The sequence below is a fragment of the Cryptomeria japonica genome, chromosome 11 (assembly GCF_030272615.1).
Source record: "Cryptomeria japonica chromosome 11, Sugi_1.0, whole genome shotgun sequence".
NCBI classification, from domain to species: domain Eukaryota; kingdom Viridiplantae; phylum Streptophyta; class Pinopsida; order Cupressales; family Cupressaceae; genus Cryptomeria; species Cryptomeria japonica.
This window is the reverse complement of record NC_081415.1, coordinates 198,712,055-198,730,932: the sequence shown is the minus strand read 5'-3', so window position 1 is coordinate 198,730,932 and position 18,878 is coordinate 198,712,055. Positions and strand designations below refer to the sequence as shown.

The 18,878-nt window shown below is 39.1% G+C and overlaps 1 protein-coding gene across 4 annotated transcripts in view; it reads left to right on the top strand.

Moving 5' to 3' along the window:
- The window catches only part of LOC131041143 (CBBY-like protein), a 222,487-nt gene that overhangs the window by 159,162 nt on the left and 44,447 nt on the right, over nt 1–18,878 (top strand). For 3 of the 4 annotated variants that reach the window (XR_009104974.2, XM_057974142.2, XM_057974126.2), the window contains one exon: nt 16,400–16,543. Coding sequence is in view for 3 of the 4 variants with exons in the window: in XM_057974142.2 (XP_057830125.2) it covers nt 16,400–16,543 (144 nt within the window). In the remaining variant the exon portion in view is untranslated. Of the gene's footprint in view, nt 1–16,399; nt 16,544–16,701; nt 16,781–18,878 lie in introns of those variants that run through there. The other variant, XM_057974134.2, reaches the window with a different exon arrangement.

Genomic DNA, 18,878 nt, shown 5'->3' with positions numbered 1-18,878 from the left:
AAAATATTGGTATCGGTAATTTACAAGTCCTGTAGAGTAGAAAAGATTGGGAGAAGTTACCCTCTGTACTATGGGCCTACAGAACGACCTACAAGGTGACCACGGGTCAGACTCCGTTCCAACTCATGTACGGGCAGGAAGCGGTGGTGCCGGCAGAATTCATGGTGCCAAGCCTTCGCATTGCGGTAGAGAACAAACTTTACTTGAGGATATGGAGAGCCTGAGAGAGAGACTGTATGCCTTAAGCAAGTTGGACGAAAAAAGAATGATGGCACAATGGGCCACAGAGGCAGCCCAACAAAGACGGAAGGTTTGGCACGACAAGCATCTTCGACGAATGAAGTTTACTCCTGGGCAATTAGTGTTGAAATTCAACGGGAAGAACGAAATCAAACCAGGAAAATTTAAAGTGCGATGGCTAGGGCCCTTCAAGGTATGCCAGGTGAATGTCAACGGGGCGATCAAGTTGTGGACGCTGGACGGGAAGGAGATACTAGACGCCGTCAATGGGTCAAAATTAAAGGTTTATCACGAACGGAGGGAACCTGGATCCTCTAGTCAGGATGTTTGACAGTCTATTACAAAAAAAAAAAAACCACCGTACGATCGTCATAAAAAAAAAAAAAACCAACAGGGGCCACCGTGCGGTGGACCACCGGCGGTGGGACCACTGTGCGGTGATCACACTAGCGGTGGGACCAGTGACGATGGAACCACCGTGCGGTGGCTCACCGACGGTGGAGCCACCATGCGGTGGTGACACCGACAGTGAAGCCACCGTAGGGTGGGACCATCGGCGGTGGATACCACCGTGCGATGGACACCCACACTTAAAACCCTCACAACCAAAAACAAAATGCAAAATAGAAGTAAAAACCCCGCACCACGCAGCCATGCACGAAGAAAGACACGCAGCCCACGCCAAACACAACACGGACGAAGAGAAAAAAAGGAGAGACGCGCATGGCAACGCAGCCGCACATAGCAGTCCCATATAGCAACGCAGCCATACACAACTGAAGATGGTGGTTACGAAGGTGTCTAACGACCGTACAACTTTTAACTAGAAATCAGTTATATTAGAAATTCATGGAGTCAGCGGGGAAACGAAGCTAGAAAAAATAGTTGCAGGCTTCCTCCAGTAGCAGCCAGATGGATAGCAATACTAGGGTCTTATCGTCAGGCGTACGTGTTGTGGGCAGCACCATGGATGCCAGCTCCCGATAGAAGCAAAAGCAGAAAGCACCACAAGCTGCCATAGGTGGGAAAAATACATTAACACCTCAGAATATCACCTTTGAAGGCCTGAATGGGTCGGAATGCCGGAAATGGTGGCAGGACTCCCAACAATGATTTGGTGAAGCAAAACCTTCGTGAGGCAGAAGTGGAGTGGGCTATTCGGATGCCCATGTTTCCTATCCGCGAGTATGAGGGTGCCCTATGGTTCATGGTGGACATCTTCGACAAACACACACGCACTAGTATTTTTGAATACCTCGGGAGGGATGTTACCATATCCTTCAAAGCAGTATACTTCACGAGAGTATTCGACATTCCAGGTAGACAGGGTAGGAAAATAGAGTCGAAGGCTAAAAAGATGAAGCGGGAAGAGAAGGAGCAGTGGATTAAATTAATCTCCAAGAACTTGATGGCAGCAGAGCTGGACAGCGTGGCTAATGCCACGAAGGGTCGAGGGATCCGTAAGACCTTTGTTGCAGAGGGCCACTGGTGATGCATTATGGATGTCATTAAGAGCAGATTGACAGGATCGGGTAGGGCGTCGGACATCGCCCTCCCTCAGATTATGCTCATGAACGGGTTGATGAATGGCATTGTGTATGATTGGGCCACGTTACTAGCAGAGCGCATGTATGAGTTCTTGACGATGCAGCATCGCACATTCTATATGCCCCACTATGCTATAGGGTTGTTCCTGGAGGCCACGTGGGAAGCAATGCCGAAGTTAGAGTTGGAGGTACGGCCACAGGGACCGTTCGCAGCGGGTGAGCCTCCTATCATGTATTGGAGACACTTGGACATTGGGCACTCTTCCGCGAAGCGGAAACGGGCGGTAGCTACGGCCTCGGGGGAACATGACAGCGGGAGGGATTCCAGTAGTACAGAGGCTTCAAAAGCGGAAGATGAGGAGGATGATAGCAGTAGGGCGACGGAGGAGAGGGTCCTTTTTGCCCCACCCCTGCTACCGATGGGCACGCCTGTGATATCATCTGGAGTGGGCGGCACCTGAATTCCGGCCTTTGGGCAGAGCCGCACGCCAGTTACACTTGGCCCCATCCAACAACAGGTAGCATGATCGGGACTGAGGCCAACCACGCCGACACTTACAGAGGACAAGGCAGAGTCGGGGATGGAGGAGTCACCGCATCGGGTAGTGGTCGCTGAGGAGTAGGGGCTGAGGGAGGTGGTGGATACGGAGCCTAAGGTGCGGTTGGACGTTGTGGGGACTGAGGCAGTGGTGATTGTTTCTGCGTCTTTGTTGGAAGAGTCGATGACAGCGACCCATCCCCCGGTCGTAGAAATGCGTACCAACCCATCGGTCGTGGCTATGGAGAGCTGGCTGACACAGCGATTTCAGATGACATTGGTACAACCCGAGGGAGTTGTTGTATTCTCACCTTGTCGGGAGACTAGAGTAAAGGTAGTCGACTTGGACGACTCCTCTGGCGAGACACATGTACCAGCAGTTGGGCACGCGGCAAGAGAGGTCGTCTCTGCCATCCAAGAGCAGGAGCAGGGGGATGGTACACCTCTAGTGACGGAGGAGGTACCTTCATACCAGCAGGATGCGGTTGTGTCAATTCTGCCAGAGACTTCACAGCCTTCGGAGCAGGAGGGGGAGGACGTTGAGGCCTATCTAGCTGACATGGTGTCGAGGGGTAGGCGGGTGGTGGCCACTGCCCAGATGCGAGCATTGCAACAGGTTGTGGTGGAGTTAGAGAGGGCCCTACGATTTATGCAGGTGGGCTGCCCTGCAGCCTTTACTACATGCTTTGAGTCTCGGGGATGGCCGACTACTAAGACGGAGGAGATGCTCTAGGCTTGGATGGTGCGTCAGCCCATTGTGGAGAGTCCGGTGACGGCAGTTGTCCGAGAGATTGAGTAGGTCTACAAGGACGCCGACTATGCACTAAGGCACACACAGCATGAGTTTGCGGTCCGCGAGGCTGCTAGAGTCGAGTTGGAGAGGGATGTGGCTACTCAGCAGGCCTCGTAGGCAGCAGAGAGGGCCCAGTTGTTGGCGTAGCTCAAGATGGCCCGCACAAAGAAGGTGGAGGTAGAGACTTGCCTGTTGGCGGAGCAGAGTGCGAGGAGCCTCGTGCAACAGGAGTTAGAGGCAGTCACTACCGAGAGGAGCCTGTTGCAGACTTGATTGGTCGGTATGACGGCGACAGCGGATACCAAAGAGGAGTTGCTGGAGGCTACACATATGGTGAAGACGGCTTTGGAGAAAGTATTGGTGGCGGAGCAGGATGTGACTGCACGTACTCAACAGGTTTATGAGCTTCGTGCCCGCTTGGCGGCCCAGACACCAGCCTCTCATCCTTCTACTTCAGGGACGCTTCCCCAGCCCCCTCAGTTTTTTCTGATGTATATTTTGTATGGGTTGCATTGTCTCCATTTTTGTTGTCAGTTGTCTGGAGACGACTTTTCTTTTTGGGGGGGATGATGTTGGGGGCATTATTGTACACGAAAATAAGACTAGTTGATTATGTGTAATTGTCGTGGTTAGTTGGCAACCGAGGGGTGGCAGTTGCGGTGCGACGGTTGGCGCTCGCACCCCCTCGGTATCTTTATATACTTCGGAATATAACTTGTAATGGACAATTATGAATGGAATAACATCTCTTATATTACATCTGATATCTATGGCATTATTATTCTGCATTATGTGTTTTATCTTTGTGCTTTAAGTTATTCACCCGAGAGGGCAAACATAAGATATGAAGCATACGTGTCACATGGAGGTGCAACGCATGTATATGAAACACATACAGAGTTAACACTCTATGTATAAACCCAATACATCAAGCATACACATGAATACATAAGACATGAGTCATACATACGAATACATAGGATGTAAATCCAAAACATATAAAGCAAGAAGCATTTACATAAAACATGGAGTATACACATGAATATACATAAGGTGGGAAGCATACGTGTAATATAAGTGATTACAATTAAGGTATGCAACATACAAGTGAAATACATGTAACGCATGAATCATATAGTGCATAAGCACGAGTCTACTTAAGTTATGAAGCACATAAAGTATGAAGCATGCACACAAATTCTCTTAAGTCACGAAGCATATATGTGAGTGTATGTGGTTATGAGAGAGGTGCTTATGTAGAACAAGCATACACTAGATAGGAAGCAATCGCACGTAAGCATACATAATGGTTGCATATGCAGAAAGCATTTTGCAAACATATCAATCCAGAAGTAACCTTGTTTAAGTTATGCATCATTTGGGAAATGCATTTAAAAATTAAAATGTACATGGAATAACACATTGAAGACATATCTATCATGTGCGAAGCATATCCAAGACATAAAGCATATGTTAGTGCATGTGTGTTGATGTGTATTTTGTACACTATCAAACACAGAATAAAATACCCAAGGGTACCTTATCCTCTCTTGAGTAAAGTCTCCGAATGCTGAAGATGTTGCGAAAAGGATCAATCGGGATGACTTCAAGGTTCTTTGCTGTAGGATCTCTACGTGTGGATAAGCTCTTTGTGGTGTGATGTGATTTTGCTGGAATCACAAGGGGACTTAAACTTGACGACCTAAACGTCTGATTTGCTGGAATCACAAGATTTTACCGGCTTAGATTTGAAAAAAAAAGGAAAAAGGACAAGGGCGAGGAAAAGATCTAATTCTAATACTAAGAATGTAGGAGCAATGAATGATCTTTGATGAAATTCTAACTAAGTCTTGTTTTGACATCCCAGGACCATCTCCACAAGGTTAGTGCGATCTTCGAAAGAAAGCTTTATGATGCTCAAATCATCACTACAGGCATAGACACCATCACGCTGATGCATATCAATGAAGAAGCGACAATTGAAGTTAAGCTTAAGCTGAATGATTCCAGTTGACTACACAAGGCAAGTCTGCAATCAACAAACTGCTAGTAGTATGGATATACGAATTTCACCATCAATCAAGCACATTTCTTCCACTCATCTAATAACATAAAATCAAATATGAGAAGTATAGAGACCATGCAAATTGTCGAATCGACCCATAAATTTCACCATTTCTTCAATGAAGTTTTACAAGTCTTTTACAACAACATCTTGGCAACAATCTTTGCCTTCTCTCTCTACTCTACTGTAATTGCTATTCTAATCACCTTCTAACTATTCTCTATTCACTAACTTCTCTCTAACTCCCTTACAAAATGAAGAGTCGGGGCTTATATAGTGCCCACAATACAATTCGATGGCTAAGGTCAATTTGAGATCAATGGCCAAGATTCAATAATGAAAACCCTAATTAGGGTTTGTTACAACCATTACATAACATTTAATGCTTGACCAATGATAAAATTACATCTTTAGGACACGTCTTCTCTGGAAAATTCGACCAATAGATAGTTGGGGTAGGTACATAGAAGTTTGTGCCACCTCTCATGAGTTAGGTACATTGAATTTGGACATGTTGAATTGGACCAACCCGACTGGAGGAGTGATGACTAGGATACCACCTCATCTGACACTTGTAACTTGGTAGATATTCAACTTGATGTTGCTGAGAAGCTAGCTTTAATTAACTCTTCTGAAACTATTTGCTTCTTCAACGAACCCTTGCTCTGACTTCTTTTGTCTTTGATGTGTAGGATGATGATGAACTTTGCCTTGGAATGCTTGATTGGAGAAGGCCATTCCTGATGATGATTGACCGAAGAAGGCCGTCCTTGTCGATGCTAGACTGGAGGAGGTCTCCCTTGTCCTTGCTTGATCTTCTTTGGTGAGAGCCGGGCGACTAGTAGATGCTCCTGCCTTTGGAGTCGCCATCTTGACACCTACACAACATTTCACAATTAGTATTATATCTTGAAGTGTAGACTTAAAAGGAAGATTTAAGATTTTAATTAGGAAACCTCATGATAAATCTAGAGTTATCATTTCCTAATTAACCATGCAATACTTAGACTTTTCTAAATAAATGTCTAAAAATCAAACCTTGAACAAGGGTGTTAAGATGATTTCGCCATACCTCCTCTTGAGTACTTAACTCTAAGACCTCTTGAAAATGATGCAAGAAAAATGGATTTTGCTAGGCAAAGTTTAAATCATAGCCCTCCCTTGGATGAATTGCGCCTCCTTTAGCCTTCAAAATTATAGACTCCAACCTCCTTTGCCTTCAACACTTAGAAGAAATTCGCTCCAACAAGCTAGATTTCGCACCTCCAACTTGCTTTCGAATTTCGCACTTAGGAAAGGATGAATGAATGATTTGAAATGTGAAACAAAACTCCTCTAATATATAGAGCGCTTACCCCTTACTCCCTCTAGGCCGACTTGTCAAACAAAAGGTGAAGTAATAAATAAAACCTCAAAAGAGTAGGCCGACTTGGTTAATAAAAGCAAAAATAAGGCCTTGAGCGCTTTATATTCAATTTTAATTTAATAAAAATTAATTTTAAATGCCTCCAAAATAAAAGTTTGATTTTCCCACGACTTAAAATTAGCAATTTTGGCGATCTAATGCAATTTGGAGAGTATGAATTTTTAGAACAAGGCTTGATGAAACTCTGTGATGATTTCGCCCTGGACCCTCTCTGAGGGTCAGGAGCAATTTTCTAATTTTAGCCTTGAATACTTAACATCTTGACTTGAAAATCTCCTGGAGGGTAAATTGATATCCAGTTGATGTGTTGCACTTCAAATTTGACATTTTGTGTGAGGAAAAATAGGTGGAAATGTCAATTTCGCTTTGGACCCTCAGCAAGGGTTAGGAGCGATTTTTCATTTTCTAGCTGGAATCCACCTAAACTTGTTTGTTAAACTCACAATGTCACTTCCAAAATCCATTTCCTTGCACTATAAAGTTAATTCATCAATAATTTTGAAGGAAATAATGTCCTTGAAGGCAATTTCGCTCTGGACCCTCTCTGAGGGTCAGGAGCGATTTTTTCTGTTTTCAACAAAGTCCTTCATCATTTCTAGTCAAAACTTCTTCAGGCGGGTGGAGAAAGTCCTTTATTTTCCATTTATGATCAAAACTTGGTCTCTTTTCATTGCAAAACGAAGGAAATCAAAATCTCGCTATGGGCCCTCTCTTAGGGTCAGGAACGATTTTTTGGTTTTGAGCTTGATTATCCACCATTTTTCATTGAAACTTCATCCATCACTTGGCAATGTTCTTCCTTCATCCATCTCATCCAAACTCGCTTTGTTGTCGCAAGGTAAAATGAGGATTTTCAATAATTTCGCTCTGGGCCCTCTCTGAGGGTTAGGAGCGATTTTTCATTTTCTTGACCAAAATCATCAAGTTTCAAAGGCAAAACAATATTCATCATGTTTTTGGAGGTCTCTTCACCTTATCCTAACCTTGCGTTAGCACCATTTTGAAGAAAACATGCATTTTTTGAAAATCTCGCTCTGGACCCTCTCTGAGTGTCAGGAGCGATTTTTGCCTCCTGGACCAAAATGTTTCACTTTTCATCTAAAAATCACTTTGCCAAGGAAGATGTCATCTTGTTCTTTGCTATGAATAAAAGTTCATGTCCAAGAAAGGTCAAAAAATGTGCACACAAAGAAAACCACTGTGGGCCCTCTCTGAGGGTCAGGAGCGATTTTTCCTTTCCTGGGCAAAACTCCTTCAATTTATCATCTTTGATCAAGTCTAGATACCTCATTATGTTCATTCTATCCTTCACCATGCTTTTGACCTTACAAATCGACCAAATAAGGCTAGCAATGACCCTTATAAGATTTCTCGCTGTGGGCCCTCTCTGAGGGTCTGGAGCGATTTTTCGATGTGGGCCCTCTCTGAGGGTCAGGAGCGAAATTTGACCTTTTAAACTCTCCATCAGGACATTTCCCTCTATCTTTCTTCTTTCTTATACTTTAAGTTATATTCCATATATACTTTCAGGATGTTTTAGAGTGGTTTCAGACCTCCAGGAGTTATATTGCAAAATCTAGTTTTTGGACATTCCAGACTTAGCCAAATTTTAGGACATTCCAGACTTCATCACTCACCAACTTGACCTAACTCAAGCAGAACCTGCTATCCAGATGATCCCCTTGGCGACACTTAAAATGCAAAGGCTAACCGACAAAACCCTAAAAGACCAAGAAAACAAACCCTAAAAAGTAAAAAAAAGGCAGGGGTCCCCATTTGCAATGGGGCGATGTGTGAAATGGTCACAACAGTGTGACACAGTGATGCAATATACCGAGGCACGAATTATGCACCAAAGACAAGTAAGGCCCTACAAGATGGCAGGATCAAAGCTCTAATACCACTATAATGTCCCTACTAGTTAGAGATCACTATCCTACAAAACAGATTGTTAGAATACAAAAATGTATATATATAACTAATCTAACTTGCAATTAAACTTCAATTACTTAATTAACACTAATCTCAATTCTTATTTAATAAAAAGGATACGAGTGCAGTACTGGGACATGTCCTTAGGCCGCTGTGAAGCTCGCCTTCTTGGTTCCAAGCCATACCAAGAAATCGAAGGTTAATTCGATTCTTGTCTTGGATGTAATTTCTTACACCCAAGCCATACCAAGGAGGACCATCATATATGATCAATTCCTTGCCTTGGATGATGCATCTCATCATCCAAGTCTACCAAAGAGGACCGGCCAGATCCATCTCTTCTTGGATGAACTTTGTCAACCAAGCCATAACATATATGCATATAGATATTCAGTATATACTGCCTACCAGGGATTATCATAATCCCTCCATTAGGCTAAGGGAATTTCCTCCCTATAGCCTCCATCATATAGTCACATTATTCATATTATATTTTACAATTCATTATCATTTTCCATTCCATAATTTACGTCTACATTTACCTATTCTTTAATTACTATTATTGATCCTACATACATACATATATCGTGCATACATACATATATCCTGCATATATATATATACTGCATACATACGTATATATATATATATATATATATATATATTCAATCTATTTATTGAATTGATAATTCAATCTGACTCATAGTTTCAGATTTATTTTATTCATTTAAATTACTAATTATATATATATATATATATATATATATATATTCAGATAGTATTAAACCATATGTTTTACTGCAGAGTAGTTCTTTATAAAATATTATTTGTTTGATCAACCCTTGTTTATATATATATATAAATCAATTATATTTCCTATAATATAAATTACTAGCACTGCCATTTACCAAAACACTGATCATTATTCTACCTAATGGTTGTGATGGCAGACAAATTTGACATGCGTCAGATCTGGTCTGCCACATTATGTGAAATTAAGTAGGAATGCCTTTATATTAGTATTACTATTATACATATTGTTGTAGTCTTATGTTAATATTATTATTATTAAATTCCGCATACAAACATTATCGGGCTACATATATTAAGCAGTCTTTATTAAGACACATCCCCTATGCATACCACCTAGAACAGGGATGTTACTGCTTGTTACTTAATAACAGTTCTGATCTTCTCTGATCGGTGCTGCAGATAATATTCATTTCTCCTTCTTTATTTCTACCGTACCTCTTATGCCCCTCATTGAAAGTATTTGATTCTTCATTTATTTCTCATCTCTTAACGGTCACACCTCTTTGATAAGTCACATCTTCCTCATTCGCATCAGTTCATTATACCAATAACACTCTTAGTGATTGCTGCCAATTTGGTTGATAATCAATCTTCTTTAAAGGTGGCTTCTCTTAGTAATTCTGTTTGAAGACTTGATCGTTGTCCAATTAACTCTTAATGTCAATTATATTTGTGTAGTTAATCTAATCTATATTTTTGTTTATTGTATACAACATAGTTGAGAGATGTCTATTATAAATGATTTCATTGTTCTGTTATGATCGGTGAACATGACTAATCAATCTATGAACATATAGTTTGTAATCATCACTGCTTATTCATTCATCGATTCCTGTTTACAACCACTCCATTCTGTTCCTATTTCCCCAGCGAGTAATATTCTTCCAATCTGTTTGGATATTCTTTTATGTAGACAGTGACAGCCTTGGTTTAAATTAAGTATTCCCATGACTAATCCATAGTAATCAGTGGTTAATGAAGGGTTGGTAGCACCATAGCTACGATATGTATTATTATCCACGGTAATCCTGAAAGATCTCTTCATTCTATATCATCAGTTGTTACGTATGTGATTCTTATGAAGGATTGATCTGGTGGGCTGGCTAGTTGTGTGTCTACATCCATGATTGTTATAGAATAAGTAATGTTCATAATAATACTGATTTACTCTTATTTGAAATTTTTTCAAAATAATACTATTAATGAATATTAATTAAAAAATAATATTTGAATAATAATTTCAATTAATCTTTCATTAATAAATATTAATTAATAATAATAATTTCATTTAGATTTTATATATATAATGTTTAGGGAGGGGTCATGACAGTTGCTGCCCTCAACTGTTATTGGACTTTCTTTTATATAGGTGGATGTACATTGTAAAATGATGTCATATGAAAATATATTACACCAACATAGGGGAATGTAATAATGTTCGGTTGTCAAAATATTATTAATTTTAATTAGTAGTTGGCCCTGGAATTGGATGCATCATCTTTTATAGCATGTGTGCTCAATGGTAACATGCAAATTGATCTTCGATGCTACACCTTGAGCTAGGAGCCTTTAACTGCAATGCGGTTTTGTACATGACCCATGTTAGGGCTCATTCAATTTAGGAAACTTAGGAATTGGTGTGAAATTCAAATGTTTGCCACTAGTCCAAAACAAGGTACTGTCATTAATGCATAGTTTGGTTCAGGTCCCCGTGATGATAAGCATAGATGTGGTGATCAAATCTTCTTGAAATTTGACATTAACATATAGGTGTTGTAGAGCGTATGTTCTAGATTGCAACGCAAGATATACAACTGAAATGGAATGTGGCATGATACAAATGATTGCGCTTGTGGTGATAGATATGAAGCTTGAATAAACAAATTCAAATGTGGTGAGATGTGGTGCTACAAGCTTGCTGCATTTCATTGCGAAACAACTTGGAAACATTCAAAATACTTAAAAGAACAAAATATTTTTGGCTGATACCGGTTTGTTTTTGGCCAAGGATGCTCTTGCATTACAATTTGATTTTGTGCATTTTGTGCAATTTTGAATATTTCTACTAAGATATAAACTATTTTGATTTATTTTTTTAATATATACTTGTAAACTTGGAGAAGAACTAGATAAAATTTAAGACTAACTGGAAAGTTAAATATTATTACTGCAACATTCTTTTTCATTATCTGAGTTTCTGTCATACTCTTATCCAATAAACAAATCCAAAGCTTCTTGACTAGCCTTCAAAGATGAATGCCCCTGAATAAAAGTTAGATCTAGAGGCTCTTTGAAATCTTAGCACTATACTAGTTTTAGATATATTAATATTGTTGACATTGAAGATGAAAACATGAGATTTCTCTTTTTTAATTCTTTTCTCTCAAGACAACTCATTAACAGAAAAAACCCACCTAGAGTTACAATCTCTTTTATATATTGCATTGTTTGTTCATCACCAAGTTATAAGGATGTTAACTACTTGTTGTGACGTAATCACACATCGTGGTTTTATGCACATTCAACACTATATAGATGATACCAGATAAATAATAGAGAAAACTATTTTTAGCATTTGCTTCTTTAATTGATCTTTTCAAACTCCCACCTAAAAGGTTATATAGAAGACAAGGAATCTCTCCAAGTATTCCATTGAGGAATTGTTGATCAAGATTGAAAAGTTTGTTACTTAGCAATTGGTCACTCATTTCCTATATCTATGAGTATTCATATTTTTTTAGCACATGCCCCTATGTTATAGGCCTTTTTCATACACTAGCTGAACTATCATTCAGTTGCCTTTGGCTTGACTCAAAGAATATCTTAATTCATGGTTCATTGTAATTTTGTTCAGAAGTTTCTTTTCTTGAACAAGTAGTAACCCTTCATTGGTTGAGAAGGGGATTTGACGGTACAAGACTAGGTAGGATATAACTTCGATATTTGATCAACCTTACATATAATTACATTGCTGAAATTAGAGCCAGAAATATATTTGAACGGTCAGTATGACTATTCCCCTTAACTAGGAATTTATTTCAGATTTTTTGTATATCTTGACAATTGATGATACTCTTAGAAGAGCAAGTAAAGTTTTTATCTTGCCAATGTAATAGCCGCCCTTGATTTTTTTAAAACTTTTATAAGCTGAAATAGAGATGCAAATCATCTTCCCTTCCACATTTTGATCACCCAGATCCTGGAGTGGGCAATGTGAGAGCATATGGTGTTCAAGATTACAATTGAACTAAAATAGGCAACTGAAAGGAAAGCATCAAGTGGCAAGCCAACCAATACAACTTATTCAGTGGGATGCATATGCCATACTAAAAGAAGTAAACATCCAGTTAAGTAGTGGGAAAGTTTATACAAAATTGAAATATAAAAACAAGCTTCTTCCAATTATCTAGTGGTGAGTGATTACAACCAACCGTTTATTCAGTGGGGTAAGTATCAGCAAATAATAAGAGCAAGTCACTGGCAATACTACCATCCATTGTTACAACATTGAATGCTTCTAAATAATTGCTTTCAGCGGTATGACCTTTCAAAGAATTACAATGTTAGTACATTTGCATCATGAATATCATAATAAGAGGACTGATGATAAGAGCTGATGCAAAGCAAATTGTTGCGATACCCCAAATTGATGCCTAAAAACAAGTACCCAACAACCCAGCTATGAAGTAGTACTATGATAACTTGATGGATGATAGATATTTCCTGGTACAGGTCTGGAAAGGCTCTGAGAACACGTTGCAATAGTCTGATCAGCAAGGAAAACACCCGTAAACTCAATCTAGCTCACACCCAACAAGACAACAATGAACATAAGCTGATGTACCTTCACCAAACAACAATCTGGTTATCATCAAATCGATGTTGCAAGTCTAAAAGCTTTGTTGCTGCTGTTTATATTTGAAAAATCAGAATTGAAAGCTACTGTCATAGTCCAAGAAAACTCTGTAAGGTTGACTAAGAGCACACCCAACTGAAACTGCAAGTAATGCACAACCCATATTCACACCAATTACTTTCCAAAATATTAAAAAGAAAATATAACAGACTGATAAAGAAGTCAGACATTTACAAGTCTGAAATAGAGTAATAATACATGTTGGTGCAGTGGGTACAACAATATTAACATCAGCAGATCCCATCATATGATCACTTCTCCACTCAAATGATGCTTGGAAACTTCCAACAAGACCTAGGCATCTCCATATCAAGTGAAATCAGCAACAAACCCCAGGCGCTTCAGCAACCTTATTCACACACCTCGCCTCATGATGGTACGACTTTGCAGGTACAGAGTGTATAGCCTTCTCATTTGGCAATAGTTCCCTTCAAGATTGTATGGCTTGCAAGATGGGTGAAAATAAATTCCAAAACAGCATATGAAAGAACTAAACTCAAGAAATATATACCGTTTTAGCAACTAGCTAAATATGTATGGCTTGTTCTGGAATTAGAACAGTCCAGTAGCAGAAAAATCACTTCCACTCGCCCCTCAAGTGCTCAACAAATATAATAATAACCAGCATCATCAAAAACATCAAAACCACATCTCAAACACATAAAAAACTTTTATATCTACATTCCAAACTGTAACTCCACTTTGCACACAATGATGATCTTTGAATGAAACCACACTAGCTAGCTACGGGGATTTTCATCCCCAAAACTAGAAATATTGAGAGGATTTTTGTCCTCAAAAGATTTGGAAGAACCCAAGTTCATTCCAGTAGCATAACAATATCATAGTTTGCAAACTTTGTGAGTACCCTCTATGTTTTTGCTCCACAAGTTTTTACAAGTTCAAATTGTGAGTTTTTAGACTTAGGAAAACATAGATAAAAATGCCTACCTGGGTAAAACACTAGTTAAAACACATTTTTTTCATTTTTTTTGTTTGTAAAACCATGCATTTTCTCTTTTGAGATGTCAATTTTTAATTTAATACATTTTGTAATTGAATTTTGCAAAAAATATATGTTTTTTTAAGAAATCTTAATTTTTAGTTCTCTCTAAGTTGTGAGTCAAAAATTTTGGTCTTGTGAAGTACTTTCCGAGTCTGAGTTTGCAAACTATGAACAATATCGCATTCAAAAAGTTATCTTTAAAATGAGTCCCAACACCTCCTTATATTGCTTTTTGGAGGGAATTATACAATTTAAAATTATAATAATACCTTTTCATTAAGATATTATGCTTAAGTTGTCATTTAAATATTTAACATTAGAAACTTAAGTGAATATTGAAATAATTTTATCCGAGATGTAGAAAGCACTGAAACGACATCAGAATCAAATCTGATCACACCAAGATGATACTGAAGATGTAGGATGTTGATCAGAGCCAACTAGGTGACTTACTGAAAATAGACTGCTATTGAAGAAATTTGGAGAAACCACCAAACCCCAGGCACTTCTGCAACCTTATTCACACACCTTTCCTCATGATGGTACTGCCTTGCAGTATAGAGTGTATAGCCTTACTTGTTTGACAATAGTTCCCTTCAAGATTGTATGGCCTACAAGATGGGTGAAAAGAAATTCCAAAACAGCATAGGCAAGAACTAAACTCAAGAAATATATACCGCTCAAGAAACTAGCTAAAGATGTATGGCTTGGTTTGGAATTAGAATGGCCTAGCAGCAGCAAAATTACCTCCTCTCGCCCCTCAAATGCTCAACAAATATAACAGTAACCAGCATCATCAAAAACATCAAAATCACATCTCAAACACATCAAAACTCACATATCTACTATCCAAACTATAACACCACTTTGATGCACGATGGTGATCTTTGAATGAAACGTCACAGTAGCTAGCTTGGGGGTTTTCGTCCCTGCAACTAGAAATGTTGAGAGGGTTTTCGTCCTCAAAAGATTTGGAAGAACTCAGGTTCATCCCAGCAGCATAACAATATCATATTCACAAAGCTATATTCAAAATGAGCCCCAACATCTCCTTGTATAGCTTTTTGGAGGAAATTGTATAATTTAAAATTATAATAATTCATTTTACATTCAAAAAGATGTTTTTGAAATATCAATAATATTTCATGTGCAAAGGCTCCCCTTGTCTCTCTTAGGCATTGACTTAAACAAACACTTCATCACCGTTTCAACAAGATATTACACTTAAGTTGTCATTTAAATATTTAACATTAGAATCTTAAGTGAACATTTGAATTATTTATCTGAGTTGTACAAAGCACTGAAACGGCATGAGAATCAAATCTGATCACACTGAGATGATAGTAAAGATGTAGGATGATAATCAATGCCAAATAGGTGACTTACTAAAAATAGAGTGCTCCCCAAGAAGTTTGGAGAAACCACCAAAAGTTGGAATTCATTTCTGAAAGTGTCATACTAATCCACATTGCCTACTGAGCTCATTTCCAAATACCAAAGTCACCGCTAACCAACCCAGAGCACTCCAAGAAGTTTGGAGTTCTCCCCAACTCACTAAGAAGCTTATGGGAAAACTTGCAAACTGAGCTAAATGCCCACAATTCAATTCTGCTGAGAATGTGGACATTATAGCTAGTGATTTACAAAAGTTATGTTCATCTTATAGCTATTAAAAAACTATTTAAACTCAATTTTTCATTTTACAACAAGGATTTAACCTGCTCTTTCCACTTAGGCCACGCTAAGATGTGTGTTTGTGATAATTTTAGTCATTATGCACTAGATAGGAAGTAGATGAATGCACCTCTTCTTCCAGGTTGTCATGAGCATGTCATTGCTAGTAATTTGTGGACATTAGTAGGATTTTATTTTGTAAAGCTGCTCCTGTGGGATGCTTTTGCCTCCTTGACCTTTTCTACAGGTGCCCAGTGGAATGCCATGCATGTATAGCATTTAGAGTCTAATTGTATCGCCATTACCAGATTCTTGGCTTAAAAAGACATGCACATTCTGTATTCTACATAAGAAATGTCACTTTTTTTTTGTTTCTTTCCTATATGTTTGTGAAGATAAGCCCCTTGGCACACTATTTGTCACATTCTTATTTTGGATGCTGCTGCCAGGTCAAAAAAGATAATCGCATCCTTACGTGCAGGAGCAGAATATGCTGATACACAATTTCAAAATTGCATCCTTCTGTCAGGATCCCAAGCAGGAGTTTCTGCAGCTCAATGCATAGGAATGCCTTGCATTGTCATTCGGAGCAGGTAATAATTGTGTCTAAATAGATGCATTGGTGTATGATAAAGTGTAGTGACTGTATAATACACATCTTTACATATGCAGTAGTTTGCATTTAATTGGACCTTAAGTTTGTATAAAACTTTAAATGTATGTGTACTTGAACTAGCTTCATATTATGCAGGCAGAACAATGAACATAAATGCACAAAAGAGAATACAGTTCTATACGCATTTGATGCTCGTTGACTTTAAGTTGCTTACCTCTTTTAGTTCTGATGATTTTATATTATTTTGTATTTTTATCTTGATCTATCACCAGAAACATTAGGTTTGGGGTTGCCTGGTACAATCTTTCCGATTTACTTCTTACAAACTAAAAAGTCTGATTTATGGAGATTTGGTCATCTTCAGTTTCGTAGAATAGAAACTGGTGGTATCCCTGATGAATTTTTGTTTGCATCAATGTTCTGGATTACACTCAATGACCCATCATTAGAATAATAAAGAAAGGTGAGTTGCTGACTAGGCTTAATAAGAACCATGTGATGCTCATGGGGAGTCTAGAAAGTATGCAAAGAAAGTAAAACCAATTTACAAAAATAGAAAATCAGAATAAAGTGGAGAGATGGTGCGCAGGGGCATAGTTGGGTCCATGGGGCCTATTCAGTGTGTTTGTTTTTGATTTCATGTTTTGTTGTTCATATTGGATGTAATAAGGTCTCAAGGACCATCTTCAAACTTTTGGAGTCGTTTTGTCTCATTTTGTAAGGCCTTGGTGCCAATTTGTTTGGATGTACTCAAATAGGACTGTCTTGGTCAAACTAGGTCAACGCCTCCCAAAGTGTGGTATGGGAGTGCCTCTTATGTATTTGGTGTTCATGTGCCCTAGTTGACATGTTTTCAAGGTTCTTAGGGGTCATTGGTGCTTTTGTGCAAAATGAGCAATTTTTCTACAAGTTGCTTGACAACTTTTCAATGTTGTCAAGCCACTTAACACACAAATGGCAGTTGTACGGCTAACCAATTCAAATGGTGGTTATAGCCGTTGATTTTGGTGTATATATAGACCCCTCAGATGTTGAGAAGGGGTTGGTTGATGATACTGTACGGAGAACTCAAAGTTTGAAGGCAATTCATGAACATTTTCTCTGCAATTTCCTGAAAAACGCTGCACTTTGATTTATAACTCTCTATTTTGGATGAACTAACACTCAAGGCTGGACTTGTTGGAAAGGCCTCTGAGTTACCTTTCATTTGGCACCAGTTTGGATTGATTTCATTGGGTTTTGTGCATTCTACAAGCGGTTTTGTCCAGACTGGTCTGAAACCCTAGGTTTGGAGGGTTTTAACAAGAATAATGCATATCTACTCATTCCACTAACGGCTTGACTCAAGACTTGGTGGAAGGATGGGTATGAGGATGGTCCAGATGGGTTTTGAGCCATTTTTGCAGAGGAGTTCAAGTGGGGTTTTGAGCAATGGAAGGGCTAATATCACTATGTATTAGGTCGGTTTGACAAGGTTGGAAGACACATTGATGGCTTTGGTACCAAAACAGCCAAGGAGTCCATAAAACCTGTGAAATCCATTCATTTTTGTCATTCCCTTACCTTCCAAATTGGTTGTACAGTTCAGTGGAGTGTCTAAGAGGTGGCTATAGTGTTGATGGAGGCCTAATTGGGCTCTTGTAGGACTGTATCAGTCAGGTTTTGAGCACTTTGGTCCAAAGTACCCCAACCTGATTTTAACATATGTTTTACAACTTCCAAAAGGGTATCCCAAAATGGTTTCACTCTGTTCCTTGTGTCAGTGAATCAAAAGATATGGTGAAAGTTCTCTCAGAAAAGGGCTACTAGTGACTAGGCCTCATAGGATGCAAGCAGTGTTGGGTGACTTAGCAGGGTTTTCCCTAAAGGTGAAAGTGGTTATTCTGAGTCCAAATAGGTCAGAGGTCATGTTGGAATTCCTGCCCCAAGCCCTGCTTGTGTATTTTACCATGTTGTCTCATTAGGCCTTTGTGAAACGTTGACAAGGCTAGGGTCTTGATTGAGCAACCAATGGGCATCCTAAAGAGGGGATTGAAAAAATTTCTGGGTTTTTCAGAAATTTGTGCCTTAGAATCTGTGCGAGAGTGGTTTGACTGATTTTGAGCTGAAATCAGATTTTTTGAAGTTTGTACCAGCTGTTGTTGAAGATTTTTGACAAAAAAATCTGCCTCTTTTGAAGCTTGAGTTTGCCTCATTTTTTGTGCATAAGAAAATGGGAGGGATGGCGTCATTGACCAACATCATGTTGGAAGGTAATTAGCGCTTCAACAACAAGAACTACAATACTTGGAAGCAGTAGATGTTTTCAATTT